The sequence below is a fragment of the Tiliqua scincoides genome, chromosome 3 (assembly GCF_035046505.1).
Source record: "Tiliqua scincoides isolate rTilSci1 chromosome 3, rTilSci1.hap2, whole genome shotgun sequence".
NCBI classification, from domain to species: Eukaryota; Metazoa; Chordata; class Lepidosauria; order Squamata; family Scincidae; genus Tiliqua; species Tiliqua scincoides.
In genome coordinates, this window is record NC_089823.1 from 114,178,498 (window position 1) to 114,202,308 (window position 23,811).

Below are 23,811 nucleotides of genomic sequence, written 5' to 3' on the forward strand. Positions count from 1 at the left end.
TATTGCTTCTCTTTGGATTTTGTATATAATGGCCCAGTTATGCCCAAGCACATGAGCTCCATAAGCACAAAACCCTTTTGTCTGGTTGGTGCTCCTTTTATTACAAAGCGTAACTACTAAGGACAGCTTGTGCTGACTGCCGAATGAAGAACAGGACAACTGCCAAGCATACACACATTCTCCTTCTCTGTCCTGAACAATTACGACTAAAAGAAATTGTTCCAGAAATCCACATAAGAAAGGAGATAAAAACATGCAGGTGCCCATTTCAAAATTTATCACAATGCATTTCCTTATTTTTCATCAACATTACATACTTAGCAGCTTATTCCCATTCAACAATAAAACAAAATCTTATTTTGTTACCTTATTTCTAAGATGCACAGCTAAAGTACTTGTAATCATAAAGGTCAGGAAACAGATCAGTAATATTTACCTTTTCTGTTACTGGAAAGAGAAGGAGGATAGCACAAACAGGTCTTGGCACCATGCTAAGAAGTTCTGGATCCATACCATATACGTCTACGAACTGCCAGCTTGGATTTATTCCTAGCTGTCTGAGGAACTAGTAAAGGAAATAAAGATGCTTATTAAACACCTACCAATAAATACTTTCTTCATAAACTGGGAAAACATCATAGACATCAAGAAAAGCATTTTAATTTGGTTATTTCATTATGCTTGAATAGCACGTCTGCTAGAGGAACGCAAACAGCAGGTCAAATTTTATTAAAAGATAGATCAAACTCTCTCATGGATAAAGAAAATTATATTTGCTTCTAGAAAAACAATCTCCACTGTAGCTGGGAGTCTGAGAATCATAACCAGTGATTGCTTGATGAAGCTATAGGCTTGTTATTCTCCTATAATAAAACACACAATGCAGCAAATCACTGATTAACAGCCCAATCCTAACCAACTTTCCAGCTATGCCAGTGAGGTATGCGTGCACTGAATTTTATGATGGGGCAGTCATTGAGGCTTCTTCAAGGTAAGGTAACATTTGTTCCCTTACCTTGGAGCTGCATGGGGATGCATTGCTCAGGCAAGTTGGTTAGCATTGGACTTTAAATCTGAGAGGTGCATAAGCAGTTTGTGATATTGAGGCAAGGGTCTTGCTGTTAAAAGATCAGATCAAACACACCATTGGATAAAGAAAGTTTAAAAATAGCGCTTTGGGTACCAGCTTATCAGCAATAATTAAGACAAACAACAACAACAACAAAATTCAATCCAGCTACATAACTTCTTTTTTCCTTCAAGTCCCTTCAGAAGTTTCAAAATCAACTAAACAAGGATAACCATAAAATGTATCTTATCTTCAAAGATACATCTGCTAGTTCTATTACCATACAATCTAGGTACTGCATACAAAAGTTAATGACATATAGATTAATGCAATGTATGGTTTAATCTATTGTTACTCACAGTTTTTATTTAGGAAACTTCATTACAGATGTCCTTGAGACTAGTCTCAGACAAACTAAAATAAAAAATTTTTGAAACAGTAGCAAGACGCAAAGTGAGAAAAGTAACTATATAATGATATATGTTTAAGGAATATCTGATGTAGCACATTGTTCACCTAATCTTGAAAGTTACCTGAACTTTACACTTTGATTTCACTTCTCAGATAATTAAGGGGTTTTTTTTTTCCTGCACCAAGACAGCACCAACTTTCTTAAAGCTGTAAGCAGAAGTCAAGAATTGAGCCTTTCAGATTCCATAATGTTAATGAAAATGAGTTTTGTAGGGATCACTCAAATACCATGGGTGGAGGGAAGAAGAGAAAATCTGGAGTATTCTTATTCTACCCTTCCTCCCAGGACATTTGGACAGAGTACATAGGGTATTATGCTATTTTAGCTCTCACAACTACATTGTTAAGTAGGGTAGGTTGAAAACTAGCAATTGGTCTAAAGTCACCAAGTAAGCTTCATGGCTGAGTGGGGTTTAGAACCCTGGTCAAAGCCTAGTACTCAATTCCCTACACCAGACTGAAACTTCTTGGAGTTCTGTTGCTGCATATACTTGTCAACAGCACCATACAATATTTACTGTCATAATTGCCAGCTGAGTCATTTACATCAAGGCACAAGGGAGAGCGTCTTAACTGCATATGAAAAACTCCACCACTTTTCCTTGTTGGTTCCTGTATGAAACATGTGCAAATTGCCCTCTCTTCAAATCTTGCCTCAAACTCCAACCTTTCCACAAGATTTTTGGTTTAACCCAATGCTACCTAAACTTAACTCCATTGCAATGTTCTCTATGCTGCAGATGCTGAGCTTGGAACCTGGGTGTAAATGGCGATGACATCATGGCTAGTTACTTTAAGGCTGGAGACCATAGAGCAGCCCTGAAAATGGTGGTAAGATGCTCAGGACCATTGCCACCATTTTCAGCATTGTGTTGGGTGTTTGCTGCCAAGTGGTAGGCATGTTCACTGCACCAAAGGAGTCGCTCCTCACAAATGGGGGGGGTGTCCACTGGAAATTTAACCCCTTAAATTTATTCTCAAGTGTAACAAAGCTTTTTTTTTTTTAAAAAAAAACCTCATTACCCTACTTTTCTTTTCCTACAAAGTTCTGCAACACAGGATAGCTGTATACATTGATGGCTGTATACATTGTATTGATAAGTTGATCAAGTCCAATGAGGTACAGCTCTAATAAATCACCTTGTCAACATTTAAGAGTCTAAGAATAATGTAGCAAACAACGTTTACATATAATGGTCTATTTTTCACATATATACAATTATGAATGTTAGAAAATTACAATGCTATCCTAAGTGTGTTTACCAGAAGTAAGCTTCAGCAAATTCAGTGTAACTTACTCTCAAGTAAGTGCGCATAGGATTGCAGCCTTAGTTTCTTATGAATAAAGGCTAGAATTCCTTATGAATGAAGGCTAGAATTCCTATCATCAATTTCTTCATCCACATCTCAATATAATCCATCTCTCTACATGCCCTTACCAAGAGTCATGATCTTAAACAAGACATCTTACTTCAGTGCATACAAGTTCACCTTTGGTGCTATGATATTAAGGAGAAATGAGAACCAGGAAGTAACTTTCTGAAGTTTTTAACACTGTAAATTCATAATGGAAAAAGCAATTTAACAGCATAACAAATATCAAAAGTCTTCAGAGTGTCTGGAAGGTTCATGCAAGTTACCATAAGAGTTGGGTTTCACTTACTATCTACCTAGTCTTAACAGAAATGTAAAACAATTCAAGTACATTTATGCTCTTAACTAATCAAAAAATTCTAGAGTTCCTTCTTTTCTTTCCAAATGCCCAGATAGAAGCTCAAAAACATTAAGCAACTCACAGTGCAATCCTGCAGATGTCTCTCAGAAGTAAGCCCTACTGAGTTCAATGTGACTTATTTCCTGGGGAGTGTATAAGGATTGTGATGCAAGACCACAAAGGAGAGAAAATATTTGATGATAGGGTCTCAAGTATTGCATGGTGACAGATTTCATGACTGTGCTGCCACATTTCCACCCATTTCAAATTTTATGCTTGTGCTGTCATGAGTTTCATTAGCTGGCCTAGGGCAAGTTACTTGCTTTCTAAGAAGCATATGACTTGCTTACAAGAATGTACTGTTTTGCCCAGCCAGGCCCTTGAAATAGCACAGGAAAACCCAACTGTGCACCTCTTCACATGTAACTAAGGCTATAAGATAGGGGTGGCCAAACTTACTTAATACCCACATATGATAAACTTCATAAGTTTGAGAGCCACAAGGGAGATGTTTGAGAACCATAATATTTAAGAAGCATTTAAATTATTCAGGCTGCAATCCTAACCACACTTTCCTGAGAGTAAGTTCCATTGAACAAAATAGGACTTTCTTCTGAGTAGACCTGGTTAGGATTGTGCCCTAACTATGTTTACTTATTTGAAGAAACATACTGTCCTAACACTCAATACATCATCGAGATGTAGGAAGACATCATTCAGCAGCCAAAAGTAGTCACCAGTGCTACAGCTTGAACCACTGGAATTTTATAAAGATCTACATGCCCTACATCCTCCGTCAACTCAGACCAATTCTACACAACTGAAATTTTCCAACAGCTAATCCTGGCTTGCAAAACCACCTTTTGGTAAAGGACTTCCCACCATCACTCCTCATCCATCCTATAGGCTGCTAGTCCTGTAGTCACCAACAAATATTACCAAAACACAACACTGCATTTCTTCACCTGAGGAAACCAAGCACTAAGGAAATAGTCAGGCACACTCACACCTTCTGTCATCAACACAAGAATGCTGTGCTGTCCTGTGCCATGGCAGTTGCCACTTGGCATTCCTGCTCTCCCCCTGCCCTTCCAGACTAACTTTTCTTGGGGAAGGGGGGAGAAGATAGATGAGAAGAATGAACTGCAGCTTCTCTAGTGAATCATTACAATGTGCTCCAACATCATTGCAGAGGGATAGCACTGGAAGAATAGAGCACATGCTGCTTATAGATAATTCTTGCTTGCCATAACTGGTCAGGCAACTGTTTAATTACAAGGTTGAAACAGAGCAGAGTAATCTATTTGATATCAATCAATCAGAATAAGGAACATAAGAAGGTAGAAGCAAAGATGTTCAGTAACCACAAAGAAATAATTCAAGCAAGCATCACTACATATAAAATGAAACAAAATTTTCAAGGCGAGCCTAAGGTGAAATTTGTTCATGAACCAAATGTGCTAATCCACTAGATTTTGAGCATGCTAGAAAGATTAATCTACTATGATCTTTTTTCAACATCAACTCAACCGTCTCTTGCCTTCTCAGAGACCATGATTTTGAGAAATGCCTTTCAAATATATCTTACAAGACACTAAATGCCTTTCAAATACATCTTACAAGACACTAAATTAAAACCTCAATATATCTTGCACCTTGAGTATGCACCTCAATATATCTTCCAGCATAGATTCAACCCAAATTAGATTCGTAACTCCACAGCTTGTCAGGGTATACCAAAATTTCAATACCTATTCTCCAAACTGAATAGCTTACCCATTTGCTTTCATGAAAAATCAATCTCTTTTCCTTGTTTGTATTACATACTTATAAAAATTAATTTCTTCTTGCCACATCAACTAGTTCCCACATACCAACATCATCATTTAATTATGATTCCATGGTAGAAGAGTGTCATGTTGCCTAAGAATTCAGGAAGTCCATTTCCTTTCTCTGGTGTCAACCGGGAGTGATCATATAGCAAGAAGTATAACAGGAGTAATAAGATACAGAAGTGCCATGGTTACTGAGGAAAACAAGCATTCAAGAAATGAGATCAGAAGGAAAGCAGGGCAAAAAGATGAAGCTATGGTGGGTAATAAGATATATAGGAATTGTGAGGTTTGAAAATGGATTTAGAAGTTTGGAGGAACCAGCTACAACCAAGTTATTTTAAGCTATGGAATTTTACCAAGTGTTTGCAATAAGATCAATTTAAACAGAGGCCTTAACTGGGTCCAAAGAACTACGGCCCAAAAACTGTTCATCTCATTAGCACAGGTACATGCAGACACACCCAAAAAGGATCACCATATTTCATTTATTACTAATCCAGTTTCCAGAGAATGAAGAACTCTACTGACAAATCATGCTGTCATAATTCATACGTATCTTCATTTATTACACTTAGGACAAAGGCTGATTTCAAACAAGATGTGAACCCTTTTTGGCCTGCAACACTTCACGTTAATACACTAGGAAAACAGAACACGTGCTTCCATTCATACGTTTTCCATTTGAGCGAACTTAAAAGTGAAATCCCTATAATCAGCTGTTTTCTATAACAAGAAGAGCAGGCTGGTGTGTAATTTTTGGTAGCAGCTGCTCAAAAACAGGAAACCAATGGGAAACTTTCTGTGTTTCTGTACAGGTGAGGTAGAAAAAGTCAGTCTCCCTCATGGCAATGTAGTTTCGTGGCACCTTAAAAATTAAGTTTTTTTGTGTCAGGGACTTGTGGTGGGTGGGGAGGCAGGCGAGGCAGAACCTCCCCACCAAAGCCCTTCGAAAATCGGTGTGCGTGGGTTGTGGGTGCTTGGGCACCTCACAAGGCGGCACCGCTTTTTGAAGGACTTCGGTGGGGAGGCTCTGCCTCGCCTGCCTCCCCACCCACCACACATCCCTGTATTGTATCACAGGCTTTAGAGGACTGACGCCTACTTCATCAGATGCTTGAACACCCTCAGCTGACAGATGTCCATAAGGACAGTGACAGAGGAAAAATTATGAACCCTGAGACCCCAAAGACCACAAAATGGAGAAGATATATGGTCTGCAGCAGGGAGCCAAGAGCCACTATTCAAGAAGATGCTCCTTCAGAGAAGAGGATCAGAAAAACGAGCTCACCTGATTCGTGACCTGAAAGAAAGAAAATGGAAACACTTCAGTTCTTTGCTCAATTAAATTACACACTTATTTCTCCCCCAAATGAGTAGGAAGAAACTTTTCCTCCTCCCCCCCAGTCACTCACCCCCACACTTCAGCCCTCGTGCCCCTGCTGCCCCACACCCACCACTCCCCCACCCCATGCATGCTCATGGCTGGGCGGGCTAGCTAGCTCCCCTCGTCCACGCGTTCTCCACCATTTGCCCAGAGACTGAAGCCACGCCCCTTTCTCTCCCCCATCTCAGCTCTCACATCAGGATTCGCTTCCAGAGGCAGCCAGCGGTGAGGGTCCATGGCTCGCGCGTCCAGCAGGTGATTGGCAGGAGACGGACGTTGGAAGGGCGCGTCTACTACTGACTCCCTCGCGCGCCAGCACACAGCACCCAAGCTCGACTGACCCGAAACACCCGTCTCTTGACAGCACACCTCATCAGCTGTTCGCCCCGCCCCTTCTCGTTACTATTCCGAACACGACTGTGGGCTATACCAAGTCCTCCCAGGGTTGTGGGGGACACACACAATCTGCTTGTAACCTCTTTTTCCTCTTGTGCTCTTCCCAGTGGTGGCGTTGTGGAAACAAGCGGATCTTTTACCGTCTGAGTTAAAATAACAGGGCTCGTGGCGGGATGCAAGAGAAATGACCGCACAACGTGATAGTTATGGCCGTACGTATCCCCCTCTTTGGACTTACTTGGTCTCTCCCGAGCCGATGGCTCAGCACTGCCCTGGTTTGGAGAGGTGTGTCTGTTAAGCAGCTAGAGGCAGAGTGGGCGTGGCTAAGCTCTAGGGGGCGTGGCTAGTCGCTGGGGGGAAGGTTGCAGTTGGTACAAACCCTTTTGCTAGGCTGAAGATCCTTAAATATTCTGGCGCAAACAGGGTGACCGGATGTCCTCTTTTTCTAGGGCATGTCCTCTTTTTCAGCCTCGTGTCCTGGAAAAGAACTTTCATGCCCTCTTTTTTCCCTGTGAGCAGGCAGCACATAGCCTTCTTGTGATTAATAAATTATGTTAATTAATAATTTAATTAAATTAGTTAAATTAGTTAAATTGCATTAATTAAATTAAATATTTTAATTAATAATTTGATTTAATGTAATGCAATTAATAAATTGTATGTAATATAGTTTTAAATTTAAGAATAAGGAATACACTGTTTAAATTAACCACATGAAATCAATATAAAAGTGTTTTTAGCTTTTATCTTGTTGTCCTATTTTTCTTTGATGTCCTACATTTTGGGGTGCCTTGTCCCCCTTTTGCGGTTATGACATCTGGTCACCTGGAGAGGAGGACAGACTAGAAAAGCAGTTTGAGAAATAGTTTCTTTCCCCCTCTGACATGCTATGCTGCAAAGAACTGTTCCTTATGGGTCTGCATCCTCCACGTGCATTTTCTACGCTGCTCCTTCTTGTAAGTCGTGGGGGCTGCACACAGTAGCAATTGCCACAAAATCTTTTATCATTTCAAGGAGGATCTTTGTCTTTCCCTTGTATTTGCAGACAGAACACTTCACTCAGTCCAATATGGCAAACAAGGAAAGAGAGAGTTCAGATTTAAGTCTGAAGTGGGTGTTGTCTTTCTAGTTTCAGCATGTCGGTTTGGGTCACTTAACTGTATACAGTCTAAAATTTTGCAGGGGTAACTGATGGCAAAGAGCTTATTGGTGAAATAGATTCTTCAAGGATGTTTAGCATAAAAGTATGTGACTACTTTTCTGATTTCATATACGTAAGAACAGAAAATAAGAAGGTTGCTGGATTAGATCAAGCTAGGCCAGCATCCTGTTTCCAACAGCCTCCAGCCAAATTCTGCTAGACCAGTGTTTCTTAAACTGTGGGTCGGGACAGTTGAATAGATAGGATTGGGCCCACAGTCATTACTCATGCCCCCCATTAAATAATAAATAAAAATAAAATAAAATTGCTTTTTCACAGAGTTTGTTTTTGCTATTTTACAAAAATGAAAAGAGCAGAAAGCTCTGTTGTGTTTTTATTTCGTTATCACTGTTTCACCCATCTGTATTAATAATTGTTATGATGAAAACCCTGGGGGCTGGGGATAAGAATAGGCCCTCAGTTTGGCTGTACTTGTCGTAAGAGGCAACTAAATGGCCACCGGGTAGATGGGACTCGTCGTCAGCCTGGGAAGGCAGCTCATCTGAGAGAAGGAAATCTCTGATCCCAAACCTCCACTGCCTTGTGGCTACATCCAGTTATGGAAAAGGCTTCAGGAGTCAATCTCGAGGCAAAATCTAGAGCCAGAGTCCCTGAGGCAGTTCATGGCTGAACACAGTCACGTTCTGGCAACTCCTGCAACGCCGCTGGAACCAACCATATTGGCCTCTGCCTTTCCATTGGATCATTTCAGCGACGTGTAGAGGGGGGATTTGCTGCATGGGTAACAGCCTATCCTCCATACCTATTTTACCCAGGCTTTGAGCACTGGAGGGGACACTGTGTTCCAGAACCACCATTCAGAGTGTGACACCATAGTCTTCCGAGACTGAAGGATGCCAACAACATGATGAAAACCAAGTTTATTGCCACACATTTGGCTAGCCACCTGTTTTTCATTGGGAAACAGTGCTCGAGAGGAAGCAATTTGGCCATTATGAAATTATTCACTCCTATTATTTATGCCAGTTTCCACAACCAATACTGAAGAATAGTGTGAGAGCATAAAGTTCCATTAAACTGATCTTCTTGATCACAGTAATTAAAGGCAGTGCTTCCTGCTATCTGTTCATTTTTATAATAGTTTTCTAATTAACACTGATCTTTTTAATGCCCTATCAATGGATAATGTGGAATGTGTAAATTCTGATTCACACTTTACATAGCACTTGTGTTTATAGCAACATGTAAAAGGTAAGGTATGCACCTCTAAGCACAGCATCCTATCATCTGCACATTCAGCTTACATAGATTCAACTATAAGCAGTCAGAGAACAATCCAAATAGTACAGGTGACTCTCCTGCCATTCCACTCAATGAGTATGTACTCTGGAGTAGGATGAGAGATGTGAATCAGCTGTTCCCTAAGGTTACTCTATCTCTCAAAGTGCAATGCTAATTTTTAACAATAAAGTATGTATCTTTTGTACAATATGGCCCCTAAACACAACTGATTTAAGGGTCTTTTTTTTACTATATAGGATTTTTGCTTTATGTGCTGACTTTAGAACCTAATCTCCATATAAAATGTAACTCCACTGTATAGTGAACACACTTCAGGGAGCTAAACTGCAATAAATTTGATGTCTCCAGAGTAGGTCTCCTGTGTGCCCCCAAATGTCCTTTGTATTTGCTATGCTTACCACAGCAAAACAGAGATGTGACAAATCAACATGCTACATAAAGTGTGAAATGATATCTTGGTATTTCAGGTCTTGCTTCTTTTGACAGTGATGATAGCAGCTTACTGGAACATCAGTCATCACACAATTGTGTTGAAGTAATATCTGACTAGGTTATATTGTTATGCTGTGTATATTAAAGGCACTGTCACATAAATAGTGCACACTCAAGTTTTATAATTGACATGCCTCTGACAACTTGAAGAGGTTACCCACCAACATACACAGTGTAGGAAGCTTTTACAGAGCAGGATATTTGTTCATTTTTTCTTGTTGGGGCTTTGCTGTTGTGTCATGTCAGGCTCCATTATAGAACAGGTGTTAATTCCTTTTTGTGTGGAAGGGCTTACTTACAACCCCATGTGTGTCTACTCAGAATTAAGTCCTATTTATTTAAATAGGACTTACTCCTAGGTAAGTGTGTTTAGGATTGCAAGCTAACCATTGTAGGTCGAGTGTGTAGGATCCACTCATCCTCACCCACTATCACATATTAAAAGGTGAATCTGAAATTCATGAAGTCTTGGGAATATACTTCCACTGACACTTGAGTTTACTACAGTATTTTGAATCTCATTGATCATCATTGCAGATAAGTATTTTCCACTTAGGGCACAATCCTAACCAGGTCCCCTCAGAAGTAAGTCCCATTTATTCAATGGGGCTTACTCTCAGGAAAGTGTGGTTAGGATTGCAGTCTTAGTAATATAACCCTGTTAAAAAGCAATATGTGGCACTTCCTAGCACAAGGGTGGCCAACCTTTCAACTTTAGTACTCCTGGACCATTAACAATTGTATAGAGGCAGGGAATTTCAGCAGGTGCAGCTTGTCACCTGGGAGATGACAAGCTGCACCTGCTGCAATTTCCTTCTTATACTCAACTGTTAAAGATCCAGGCATCCTAAAGCAGAAAAATTGCTCACCCTGTCCTAGCACAACAACCTGACTACAGATTTATTTATTTTTCACATTTTTATACTTACCTTCCTCCAAAGAGCTCAACATTCCATAGATAACGCTACAATTCTGTACACACTTACCTGAGAGTAAGTTCCACTGAATTAAGTGAGTAGGCATGTTTAGGATTGCATTGTTACACATTATGTGAAAGACATTATTATTATCTTGGATCAGCCATTTACCAATTTTGAAAAACATAGGCACCAAAACACTATGCACTGAGCGACCACTACTAAAGAGGACTGGACTTCTGTAGTTATGCAGTAAAATCCCAAAAATGTTTCCTCAAAAGTAAATTTCAGCCTGTTTAATAAGGTTGACTCCTGAACAGGGGTGTAGTCAAGAGCAGGGTCTGAATCGATTGGGCTGTCAGAGTCTGGGAAGTTTATTCCAGAGGGATAAGAAAAATAGCAAATGAGATTCCGTCTCTCATCCAAGTACTGTACTGACCTGGCCAGCCTGTGCTCAGTTTAGGAAATCAAAAAGAGACTAGTGGCCCAATCCTATCCAACTTTCTAGCACTGGTGCAGCCGCAATGCAGCCAGAGGTAAGGGAACAAATGCTCCCATACCTTGAGGAAGCCTCTGTGACTGCCTCCCCACCATAGGAAGCAGTGCATACCCCATTGGCACAGCAGCACCAGCAGTAGAAAACTGGATGGGATTAGGCCCTGGGGCTGCAATCCTATACACACTTTCCTGGGAGTCCCATAGAACACAATGGGACTGCATAGACATGCATAGGCTTGCGCCCTAGGGGCATATCTGGGTGCTGTGCTTGCTTCTGCCTAAACACCTACTCTCGGATCAATGTGCAACAGAGCCACAAATAATTTCCCCGCCCTCACGGGAAGAAGCCTCCTCTTCTGAAGAAGTAGGAAGGAAAGCAGCCTCAGCTTCTGATTGGCCAAGACGGAAGGTTCCCAAGTTGTTTTGCGCTGGCGGGTGGGCGTGGCTTCGAGTGTAACTGCTCTTTGTGACGTCACAAGGAAACACTCCTGGAGGCTGGCGAGAGGGCGGGGTTTTCTCTGTCCATGGCTGCGGGAGCTGCTGCTGGGATGGTGCTTGAGTCGTGGGGTGAGTTTCGGGGAGTAGCTGAGCGTGGCGTGGGGGAGGCAGCAGGCAGAGGTCGGGAGGCGGGCTTGGCAGGAGGCGATGAAGAGACAGGTTCGGTCTGGGAAAGAGAACGAGGCTGCAGTGCTGTGCATGTCTGCCAGGGAGCAAGGCCCTTTGAGCACAGTGGAGCTTCCTGCCCAGTGAACAGGTCTTGGCTCAGGCTGCGTGCAGCTTATTGTGCAAGGAGGCGCTTCTGGGACCCGATCCCTCAATTCACAGGCTTCCTCTGCTGAGTCGCCGAGGAAGAGTAGTGTTTCTCAACCAGTGGTACGGGTTCCACCAGTGGTACTTGAGGTGGTGCCTGGTGGGACTCACAGGGCCCCTGCTGCCTGGCAGCGAGACCAGGCATGTGACTCAACAAACAGCAGTAGGAGCTCCAAAGCATTTCTGTGCTTGAAAAAGCCCTTTCATCCACCCTGAGCCTCTTACTGGTGTTTGCCACATTGCATCTGGCCTCCCAACCTAGAAGTTGAACGTTGAAGGTATCCTCTGAGAGGGAAGAAGGGAGGAGAGAAAGGATGGCATCCTGGCTGCACAGGATAGGCTCTGTAGAAAGCCTGCATGTAGGTCATATGAACTTCTATGGATGCTGGGTAAATGGGAGAAGGGATTTCAATTATATGGAGCGTGTTAGTGGAAGTTGACTAATGGGAGGGGTGATGCTAGGGGTGCTACTAGGTCTCAGGGCTTGACCTGAAGTTTCTGGGCTTTAACTCAAGCTACTATCCTCTGATCCAGAGGTGTCAAACGTCTTTCACACAATGGGTCAAATAACATTCATGGCACCTGCTGAGGGCCAGAAGTGACATTCTTAAGTAGTACATCATTAAGAAGATGATGACCAGATGAAAGCATTTTGTTCTCATGGCGGAACTCATTAGCTGCACCTGACAGAAGACAAAATATGCAAATCTTGATCATATTTTCAAGATATGGGAGAGCCCAATGATCAATCTGAGACAGCCCCAAAAACAAAATCTTAGTCCATTTATGTATGAAAAACAAATTATAAGTTAATACAATGAGGCTTTTTTTGGATTTGAAGACTCACAACTGCACAATATTTTTATTTTGTAGATTTCAGCAACACAGTTGACTTAATTAAAACAATACCACAGGATCTGTTTGCAGAGCTTGTAAGTAACACCTGCTTTACATCCTTGTTAGACTAAGGCCGCAATCCTAACCCACTTTCCAGCACTGACATAACGGCAATGCAACTCTGTGATAAGGGGTAAGGCAAACATTGCCTTACCTTGAGGAGGCCTCCATGACCACCACCCCCCCCAAATTGCAGAATGCAGCACATACCCCACTGGCACAGCTATGCCAGTGCTGGAAAGTGGGTTAGGATTGCGCCCAAAGAAGCATAATTTTTAATACCATTTTATAGCAATCCTACTTTGCTGTCCATGTTGCAGTTCTTTAATTCATTTACCTTAGTTGTTTCTGATATATAGTGAGTTTCGTAAAGGAAAATGTTATCAGTTTACAGTTTTGCTTTAAGAATGTGATAGTCTGGAACCATTCAGCCTCATGGGAGCCCTGGAATATTTTCCACACTGTGATTAAGCCCCAGTTAATAAACACAATTCTACCCTCTCCAACTTCACTCTCATATAAAGAGGATATTTATTTCTCTGTGGAAGAAGCTTCAGTTTAGCTTGGGTTGTTTAACTGTGATCTCATCCATGTCAGAATATTTCCATAAATCATGAAAACTGAGACTTTGAACTTAAAATCAGAGAACATTCTAAGTTCTAGTCTGTTTGGATAATGAAAACTGAAAACATACTGAATAAATTATTTGTGTGGCTTGTATAACATTTCCCTTGAACTATCTGTGTATGGGCAGCTGCCAGCAATTCCTCATAAAGAAGCCAAAAGCTTTCATGTGTTTTGATTACACTTCCAAAGATGCTTCTAAGTTGCACTTTGGGCTGTTGGCCAATTAACTAATTTTTACTTGGCCAATTATCTTTTAAAATGTAATGGATTAAATTTCATATTATCCAAACTTCAATGTAAATGCCCCTTTAGAGAGATTGATGTGAAATAATGTAGTCTAGAAGGGAAAGTCATTTCCCTTATTTTATTTATTTATTATTTATTTTATTTATTATTTATTTTATTGTATTAATACACCAGAGCCAAAGTGGTCTGAAAGAATAAGTGTTCCTCTGACTCCCCAACCCATCCATAATACGAATGAGCCCATTTACATTGGGTGGCAAATTCGGGCCTGAGTGGAAGGGTGGAGAACACACAGCTGCCACCTCCCCCCTGCCACTGTGGACAGAGCCAGCCTCCTTACTGGCTCCTTCTGTATCAAAACAGACAATGCAGGATGCACTTGCTGCGTACCCTTCATTAGTTGTTTTGTGTAAAGAGCCTATTCCAAGGGAGATCACTGCATTATTATTATTTTTTTTTTTGGAACAAAATGATCTGGCTCTGTTGCCTTCTTCCATTGGCACTTTAAAAGAGCCAGTGGAGGAAGGGGTAAAATCACTCTTTCCTCTATATGGGGTCTTAAACAAATGAGGAAATGCAGAGCACACTGGGAGCAATCCCAGATTGCTTCACATTTCCTGGTTTGATTTGAGACTGAGTGGAAGAAGGATCCACATGGGGGGGGGGGGGGGAGAGCAAAGCTATATGCTGCCACAAGCTGCCTAGTAGCTTCAGCTGACCCTGCTCCCAGCCTCACAGGTTAAAATTTTATCCCACTAGTTAACCAACAAAACCTGTAGTTGATTAATCTACTAATAAAGACTCATACCCATTGGTAGGTCATACCATAAGGTAGTCAAGTGCTTGATTACACAGGCCAACACATATTTTGCTTCCTTAAATGTTACACCAATTCCTGGGTATATTTGGGGTGCTGATTCAAAAAATGGCATCGGTTTTGCCCTATCACGTCTAGTTTTGGAGACACGACATAGCCTCTGAGTGGTTCAAGCAGCTTCCTCATGAGAAAGCTGCTTGAACCACTCTCTAAAGTGGCTATACTGTATCTCCAAAAATGTGATAGGGCAAAACAAATGCCATTTTGGAATCAGCTCCCCAAATTCATATCAAACCACCATAAAGTTTGGGTAAAACTTTTCTGACCCTCAATTTTGTAGGCCTGTGTTATCAGTTATGAGCATTAGACTCAAATCCTAACTCACTTTCCAGCACTGGCATAGCTGTGTCAATGGGACGTGTGCTACATCCTGAAGTTGGGGGGCACTCATGGAGGCCTCCTCAAGATAAGGGAATGTTTGTTTCCTTACCTAGGAGCTGCATTGCTCTTATGTCGGTGCTGGAAAGTGGGTTAGGATTGCACCTTTAATCACAAAGAGATACCTTTCTGGCGCAAGAGTAAAAATATTTTATACCACCCCTGTGTCCAAGGGATTTGTTTACCACCTTTTCTCAGTTCATGTATCACTGCTGAACATAAAGGAATTTGGTTTATTTTCAGGAAAAAAAAAAGGCTTGCGAATTCCCTAAATCAGGGGTGCTCAATAGGTGGATCGCGATCTACCGGTAGATCGCGAGGCAAAATGAGTAGATCGCGGAGTGCCGACCCCCCCCTTCAGGTGCCTCTGGGAGGAAACGCCGGGAGTAAGGCCCATTGTACTCAATGAGGCTTACTCCCAGGTAAGTGTGGCTAGGATTGCAGCCTCACAGCCTAATCCTAGGCATGTCTACTCAGGAGTAAGTCCTGTTATACTCAGTGGGGCTCAAGGTACACCAACATACATTGTACACATAAATGTTATATGTTATGATGGCGCGAACATTGTAAAAAAACTCTGGTAGATCTCCGGGCCTTGCTGGGTTTCAAAGTAGCTCTCGAGCCAAAAAAGTGTGAGCACCCCTGCCCTAAATTTTATTTACATATTGATAAATAGACAGCATCGAATACACATGAAATATCTTATTTTTTAGTGTGAACAAATTATCCAGTACCTGCAGTGCCAGATCTCAGGTGTGGATACACTGGAACTATGTGAGGTAAGCAGGATTACCAAAATTGATATGAACTTAATACGATGTATTGTATACTTAGAACAACCTTCTGTCTTAACTCAACTTTTCTGACACTTTGAATTGGTTTTCCTAGAGACTTCAAGCAGCTGGAGTTGAAATGGTTGCTAGCGACTTGGCAAAGGTAGTTAATGCCATTTCCTTTGTATTCAGGTAAGCAAAAGCAATTCCTAGTTCTCAGAGATCTGAAGGCTCAGGAAATATGTATTTATAAGTTTCTGTGTGTAATAAATCCATTTGGGAAAAACTGCTAGGCATCTGCATGTCTCTTGTTATTAAAAGTGTCTTGAAATTTCTTTCTTGCTCAGCAAAATTTTGTGGAAGCTTTAGAGGCATATTTTGCTAACTGCAACCTTTAGTTAAATGTTTATAATTTAAGATATAACCTGAAGTTAACCTGAAGTACAGAACAAGCAATTGTTTCCTTCCTTAATAGGAAGGCGGACAATGAAAACCTAATTTGCATAAATAGTAATCAAGGAAGTCAGTCAGTGTATGGCCTGTTTTGCTTCAGTTTTGACCTACAGTTTGAATACTCCTTGTTACTCAAAGGTTTCCTGTTTTTAGCCATACACCCTGACATATCTTTTAAGAAAAGGTGGCAGGAATGGAATCTTGGACTTTCAATGCAGCGGTGATCTGTGTCAAACTGCCACCTGACTTCACCTTTGAATGCTGCCACCCATTCTCCTTACGCCAATAGCATGCATGTTATAAGATGTACCCCTCAAGTGTGCACTATCAGTGTTCTGTTAGCCACCTGCTGCCTACCTAGCAAATCATTGTGCATGAGGCACATGAGAGCTTACCTTCCTCTTTGGAGACTAGAGTTGCTGCCTCCACCCTGCTTCCTCTAGTGGTCAATGGAGAGAAAGCCCTTATGCTGGCCAGTTGAGTTTCACGTACCACCTTCCAAGTCCAGTGTACTACTGGACTACTAGTAGGACTGCCAGTACTACTAGTGCATGCGAAGAAATGGAGCCAGCCCCAAGCAGGTAGCAGGCTGGAGGAAGCAGTGGCTGGTTGGAGGGTTTGAGGTGCTCCCATCAGCTTACTGCTTTCTCCAACCACCTCTTCTCATTGTTGGGCCAGCCGTGCTTCAGTGTGTGAAGTGTGTGCTGTAATACTGATGCTCATCTGATGACAAGGGCTCTGGTGTTCAAACGGGGCTTCTTTGATCCATAATGATGGGCTAGCTTCTGGAAAAGAGATATTTGCTCACTACTACTGAATTTCTTCCACGATTGGCAGCTGCTGATGTGATAGAGTATACTCTGCTTATGCAAAGCAGTGCAGCCTGGCTAGTACACTATCCACTATGGACTATGCCCTAGAAACATATGCAGTATACAGAAGTTCTGCAATTGCACAGCTAGTGTGGCAGAGGCCAATGTCAAAAGAGTTGCCCCAAAGAAGTTGGAAAACCACAACTCAAGGCAAATCTGTATCGCTCTGTTAACTGAGAGAGAGAGACATCATTGAAAGAAGGATGGGTTACAAATGTGACAAACTGTTATTTAAAATATTTACATTTATTTATTAAAATAAGTCTCCCTGGCAACAGCAAAATAATAAGTCACTGTCTTTTCATTTGATATATAACCTGTTACAAGCTCCTAAACCATTTTTTCCCCCTCTGTATAGTACAGCAGCAAAAAAACCACTCTCATCGGAAGAACTCTCCACTAGGCTAGGCAATGCAGTTGGTACACTGCCTAAAGAAGCAATACAGGTTATTCGGCATGTGTGGAATGAACGGGGGAAATCCGTCTCAGTGTCAGAAGATGCTAAAAATGTAGCAGCAGTTGGACAGGTAAGCAGCCGGGTTCTTCCTAAAAACAGATGCTCCTGTACAGAGCTCTGTCATGGCTGTGCAGTGGCATCTTCCCAGCATTCCACAGTGTCATCATCAATAACATCCAGCTCAACTGAGCCCTGAACTGCATGGAGCTTGGTTGAGAGCTGTGTGGCCATGCAGCTTGGCAGGGACTCTGATATACAGGATGCTTGTAGTTGTTTGTAGAAGAAGAATTCTTAAGCTTTATTACATTGGCTTCCTAGGCAGCCTTCCAGCATGTGTATAAACCCACAAAGTATATTTTGAAAAGTATATTTTCAGGTATTTGTGGTCATAACAGAAATGCATAATCTAAACTAGAGCCTTTCAACTTTTGTTATTGTGAGTACCATTTTTTTCAACTACCATCCCTGCCACCAAAGTCACAATATGGCAGCTGTGCTGAGGAGTTGGCAGCTTTCCCCATAGTTGGCTCTCTGCTGTGCACCCTCCTTTCTCAAACTGTGCCTCTTTTGAAAGACCAGATATGGACAGTCACATCTGTCCACTGGTGTACCACCACCTCAGCCGTCTCTGCTGCCAGCAGGGCTGGGCCAGGAGGGACAGGATCACATGGACACCATGTCAGTGGGGTCAAGTGCCACCTACCATATTTTGAAATATGTTGTTGAAACTTGTTGAAAAGCACTTATCTAAATCCAGGTCTGCTGATTTAACTTTTGCCTGCATATTGGTAAAATTCTGTGCCAATAGCTTTTAAAAATTTATCTTAAGGACTTAATATCTAATGTCTTTGCAGTTACTTCACATTTATCAAGATCCTTGCTCCCCAACATCTTGATTTTAGACCAGTGATTCTGGTGTGTGTTTATGCATACCTCAGGCTGGTGGGCTGGAAGATCAAACAGTAGATTTTCAGTTTGTGTGGGTACTGTACATTGAATTTCTGCATACCAGCGAAATAAGTATTTTTTTTTTTATAGGACAAGTATGGTTGCAAACCATCAGTTTACCACACAGTTGTGCCAAACGTGCAGTAAAATTCCATATATTATTTGGTAGGATAGATTTCCAATGTACAACAGTTTTATAGAGCCGTGATTTTGTTAAAATGATATTCCAGTGAGCCTTTAGGGCTTATCTGGTTTCCAATAAGAAGATCAGGAATAACAGTCAGAGATCACAGAAAGATAGCTTATCTACCACTACTATTTTAATTGTTATTGTTAAGAATATTTATATACTACTTTCCAACTAAAAAGTTTACAAAGTATCTTAGATAGCAAAAGAATGGAAAAAATTATTTCTTTTCCCAAAACAGCTCACAGTTTAAAAACCTACAGCTGATTCCCCCTCTCCCCATGGACATCCACAACCTCTGCTGGGTTCAAGGACCCTGTGGAGGTGAGGGGAGCAGAGCTCCCTTCGCCTCTGGAGGGGGCACATGTGGGGGGGGCACACACGGGAGAGCATACAGACCCGATCTGCGGATAAAGGATCCACAAATACAGGCCCCCCCTGTATTTTAAAGTATACTCTCAATTCAAGTGGAACAATTGGGATACCCAATAGGTTTGGTCAGTATTCAACGTGAACAGTTTGCAGATCCTAGAATATGGGCCAGAATCTTCTCCAACGTGCAAGGATTCCTCAGCAGATGAGGTGCTGTAGAAAGGTTCCTTCCAGGTACAAATTTGAAATCCCCTGGCATATAGTATCCAAATAATTTCACTAAGGAATTGCATATCAATAAATCGTGCACAATTGTCTTTCTGGAGAGAGAGATTGAGAGAGAGAGAGAGAGATGATTAATCATTTTAAGATGATTAATAATTAGTTATATAGTAATTGCATTAGTAAAGCCTAGGCTTGCATTCTGCTTCCTCATACATGCTCAGATGCTCTTCCTCGTACATTCTTTTTGACGTCCTGGGTTGTAGCAACCCATTGTTGCCATTGCATCCAAACCTAACAAACGTATTTTTTACAATGACCAACAGGAAACCACAGAAGTCAGAGAAGGAATTTGAACATGAGAAGGCAATATGTGAAGCTCAGGCTTGCCTGTGTAACACAGGACCCCGGTTGGATGTGAACCAAGTCATTGTGTTTTCTGCCCATCCCCAAAACAACTGGCCATAGTATATGATGGAACAGTAAAACTCTGTGTGTCCACTGATCATCATAGCCTGATACTGACAAGGCTTGCTACGAGTTGCATTGGTTCAGGTGGTCCACCTGATCCATCAAGCCAGCAGAGTGCTGAGTTTTTTCCCATGAGGCCAGGGGCATCTGTGACCAACATGCTTGTGCCTGAGAGCTGTAGAAGCCAGTGAGACCAGGGTGCTACCAAGCTACCTGAGACTCCAAGAAAATTCTTACAAGAAAGAGGGTGAAGCAACTCATGTACTTGTTACATCTGATGAGGAGTCTCAGTTGTAAATGGTAAAGAAGCACACTCTGGTCTCCTTGCCTAATTAAAGTGTCCTACACTTAGCTCCAGAACATTGACCTACTCCCTTAGGGTGGGGTGGGGTGGCTATTACACTCTTGAAATGTCTTGTCTTTGTTTTACAGCTTATTGATTTTCAATGGAAGCTGGGGATGGCAGTCAGTTCGGACAGCTATAAATCTTTGAAATCTCCTTACATTACAATGACAATAAAAATGGCAGATGTTATGGGGCATGTCACAACCAAGACTTTTGAAATGACAGTCCCACAATTTCAGGTTTGTAGTTGGTTATAGCTTAACCTCTTTTAAAGCTTACAGCAAGTCCTTACTTAAGATTGTTGATAGATTCTTGGAAACTGCAACTTTAAGTGAAATTACTTATAATAATAATAATAATAATAATAATAATAATACAGGCATTTCTATACCGCCTTTCTTGGTCCTCAGATTTCTCCTTAGACTTTATTCAAGGCGGTTTACATAGGCAGGCAATTTAAATCCCTGTTGGGATTTTTACAATTTGAAAGAAGGTTTCTATCTTTCAAGAAACCACAACATTCAGATGTTTCTTTCTTGATCTGGTCACACATTCTGGCCTCCATCCTCCCATGCTCAGAGCAGATGGAATAGCTCGGCTCAGCTTGTCAGCTGCTTCAAGGTCGCACGGTGCTGGTGGCCTCGAACTGGCGACCTTCGGGCGTTATCTTCCGGCAAATGGAGGCTCAACCCTCTAGACCAGACCTCCTGCCCTATAAGGAAACCAATTTGACAATAGGCTAATTGCTATACATAAACAAGAGTTTTGTTGTATAGCATGTTTCTGGTCACAATAACACCTCCAAATTTCTAAATAAAGACCTTAAACACTTCTAATGTTAAACTCTGAAATAAATGTGAGCTTCCTGGGCTGGGGATTACCCATGCAGACATGGGGAGAAAGTGCAAACTCCACCCAGATGTAGAAATTGCCTTTTTTTCCTCAATAACTTCTAACAAAATAACTTTAAAAGAAGACTTGTTGTAATATCACAGATCAACACCAGTAGTATAGTATTGTAGTGATTTGCTTATGGATTTCTTTGTGTATTGAAGTTAAAAGATGAGAGGAGCAATCCAAGGTGGTTAATCAGCCAAGCAAATTCTCCAGCAAGTGCTTCAAAGCATTCAGTATTGTTGAACATTTCAAAGGGTGCATGTTAAGTGGGTACTTGTAGATTCTTCAATCCAGGTTGAATGTAGTATAAGCTTCAAAGCTCCACAAGTGGAGAAATGTAAGCAATATAAACCAAATTCAATTAAGCTGGTTGTTTTGCATTAAGCTTTCTGTTAGACAAACACCCTGGAGGGAATGGGCCTCTGGTCTTTGGCTTGTTGGTCTGTCCTGATGGATTCTTTTATTGTGGTTATTATCTCTGTCCTTTCACATTATTGATCTTAATGTTGAAGAAAACATCTCAAAATAACAAGGTTTCTTGCTACTGCTATAACAACATACATTTTTGGTGGCTCAACATCCAGTCCCTAACTACCTGATTTGCTTTGGACCTTTTCTGTGGGCATATCTACTACATCTATATCTATAGCAATCGCTCATCCACACCCATTCCCCCTACCGCAGTGTTTCTCAAACTGTGGATCGGGACCCACTAGGTGGGTCGCGTGCCAATTTCAGGTGGGTCCCCATTCATGTCAATATTTTATTTTTAATATATTAGACTTGATGCTCCCGTGGTATGTGACTGCATTTGGGGAAATATTATAGACCTGTACTTTTAACAAGCTGCTATGTATATTCTTTTAACAATGATAGTAAATGGGAATTACTCCTGGGTAAGTGTGGGTAGGATTGCAGCCTAGGATTGTGAAAAATTTCCCGGATTGATGATGTCACTTCTGGTCATGACATCACTTCATGATGTTGGGTCCTGACAAATTCTCATTCTAAAAAGTGGGTGCTAAATGTCAGAACCACTGCCCTACCATCATAATGACAAGTGTTTTGCTAGTTCCTTGGTGGAGACGGGGCCATTCCTCACAGATGGGATGTGCCTTGCAGGTCTTGGTAGGCAGGCCAGTACAAATAAGCTGTGGAGCTCCCTGCAGCCTGGGACCTCCCCCCAGGTGGTTCCTGCTATTTGAATAACTTCTACCACAATATATAGATGATTTAGGGCCAAATCCTATCCAACTTTCCAGCATTGATACAGCCATGCCAATGAGGTGTCCACTGTATTCTGCAGTGGTGGAGCAGTCGTTTCCTTTCCTCAATGTAAGGAAAAATATTTTTGTTCACCTTGGGGCTGCATCATGGCTGCCTTGGCACTGGAAAGTTGTATAGGGTTGGGCCCTTAGTTAGCTCACTTCATCTTTTCAAAACCCCATGAGGGTAGACTAGTTTGAAAGATCAAAGACTGTTCATTAGAGCTATTCATGGCTGAGAACTGTTTCAAATGTTACACTTTTCACATGTACATGTAAAATTAATCTGACGGTCACCTTTTACTTCGTTAGTCAAAGAAAACACAAAGTGCTATTCTGCACATACATGTTTTCTACAGACGTGTTTATTGTTAGATAAACACATACCAGGAAGTTGAGAATGGAAGCACCTTTTTTTCCTAGTTATACACATTTTGCAAATGCAACAACATGATTAGGAGTTCATGAGCACTCCACAGGCTTGTAAACTACTGTTCCTTGCATATGAATTCCCACTTTTGTATTTGGAATTAACTATGGTGCAATATTGTTTCTGCCCCTACATTTTTGTTTGCTGTGGCTTGCTCCAGACAACTGCTTCCAACCATGGTTAGAAGAGAGCTTCAAATGGCAGCTTGTTAGCTAAAATGCTTGTGCAGACATAATGCTGTGCTGGGCCATAATTGGCCCCAAAAAGAGGTGGAGATGTTGCATACCAAAAAGAATTTGTCCATGAGCCTACAGGGTACTTCTAAGGTGCAAAATGGACCTGACCAGACATTTGAATTGTAATACAAACACCCTCTGCCTTACACCTCCCTGGCCCAGTTCAATGTATTCATGTTCCAATTTGTTTTCTTCCATTTTAGAATTTCTATTGTCAGTTCAAGGAAATTGCAGCTGTTCTTGAAACAGTTTGAACATCACTTGGACAACTGCTTGAAACCAAATGATCTCTCCCTTCTGCTTATGAAATGAGATGTTTTCATTGATCAAAGGTATGCGAGTTTTTTGCCTGCTCAGTTTCCTACTGCAAATAGCTTTGCCAATATGCCAGACTGTTCCTGTTCGAAAGAACTTCCGAAGGCTCGTAACCTCTGTTTATTAAAAAAAAATGTTTCCATTATTGACTGAAATTAAACATATGCATAGAAGAAGGTGAAGGTTAACAGCAGAAGGAATAAACACAACTCCCATTGTTCAAAAGCAACCAGAGACGGAAGGCCACACAAGAAAAATTAACTGAAGGAGATAATTGCAACATTATACATCTTATACTTCCAGTCAAAATGGAAGCATTATCTATACAAATGGAACCAATGCAGCTAGCAGTACAGAATGTATATGACTCTATGATTGGCAAGTTGCTGTACATAAAAAATGGTATGTCACATATATTTTTGGAAGCCACAGTTCCGTTGTCTTCTACTAAAGAATACTTTAATAAAATGGTGAAAAATCTGGTTACACCTT

The 23,811-nt window shown here is 41.4% G+C and overlaps 2 protein-coding genes across 3 annotated transcripts in view; one reads left to right on the forward strand and one right to left on the reverse strand.

The window, feature by feature from the left end:
- The window catches only part of UCHL3 (ubiquitin C-terminal hydrolase L3), a 30,702-nt gene extending 24,318 nt beyond the window's left edge, over nucleotides 1–6,384 (reverse strand). The window contains exons 1-2 of the mRNA XM_066620862.1: nucleotides 6,378–6,384; nucleotides 437–565 (exon numbers count right to left, since the gene is read on the reverse strand). Of these exons, the coding sequence (XP_066476959.1) occupies nucleotides 437–511 (75 nt within the window). The 5' untranslated portion in view covers nucleotides 512–565; nucleotides 6,378–6,384. The remainder of the gene's footprint in view (nucleotides 1–436; nucleotides 566–6,377) is intronic.
- Nucleotides 6,385–11,728: 5,344 nt separating this feature from the next.
- Nucleotides 11,729–23,811, forward strand: COMMD6 (COMM domain containing 6). 2 transcript variants are annotated; one of them, XM_066620774.1, is made up of 7 exons: nucleotides 11,729–11,807; nucleotides 12,924–12,982; nucleotides 15,789–15,854; nucleotides 15,964–16,040; nucleotides 17,532–17,700; nucleotides 20,263–20,415; nucleotides 23,208–23,811. In XM_066620774.1, the coding sequence occupies exons 1-7, from the start codon at nucleotides 11,765–11,767 to the stop codon at nucleotides 23,256–23,258; spliced, it is 618 nt and encodes a 205-aa protein (XP_066476871.1). In that variant the 5' UTR covers nucleotides 11,729–11,764; the 3' UTR covers nucleotides 23,259–23,811. The 2 variants fall into 2 exon arrangements, with proteins under 2 accessions (XP_066476871.1, XP_066476873.1); XM_066620776.1 differs by having other exon boundaries at nucleotides 17,537–17,700.

Coding starts and splice junctions, on each gene's coding strand:
- COMMD6 (XM_066620774.1), top strand. CDS start 11,765: ATGGCTGCGGGAGCTGCTGCTGGGATGGTGCTTGAGTCGTGGG. Junction 15,855..15,963: donor ATACACTGGAACTATGTGAG/GTAAGCAGGATT, acceptor TGGTTTTCCTAG/AGACTTCAAGCAGCTGGAGT. Junction 17,701..20,262: donor ATGTAGCAGCAGTTGGACAG/GTAAGCAGCCGG, acceptor TTTGTTTTACAG/CTTATTGATTTTCAATGGAA.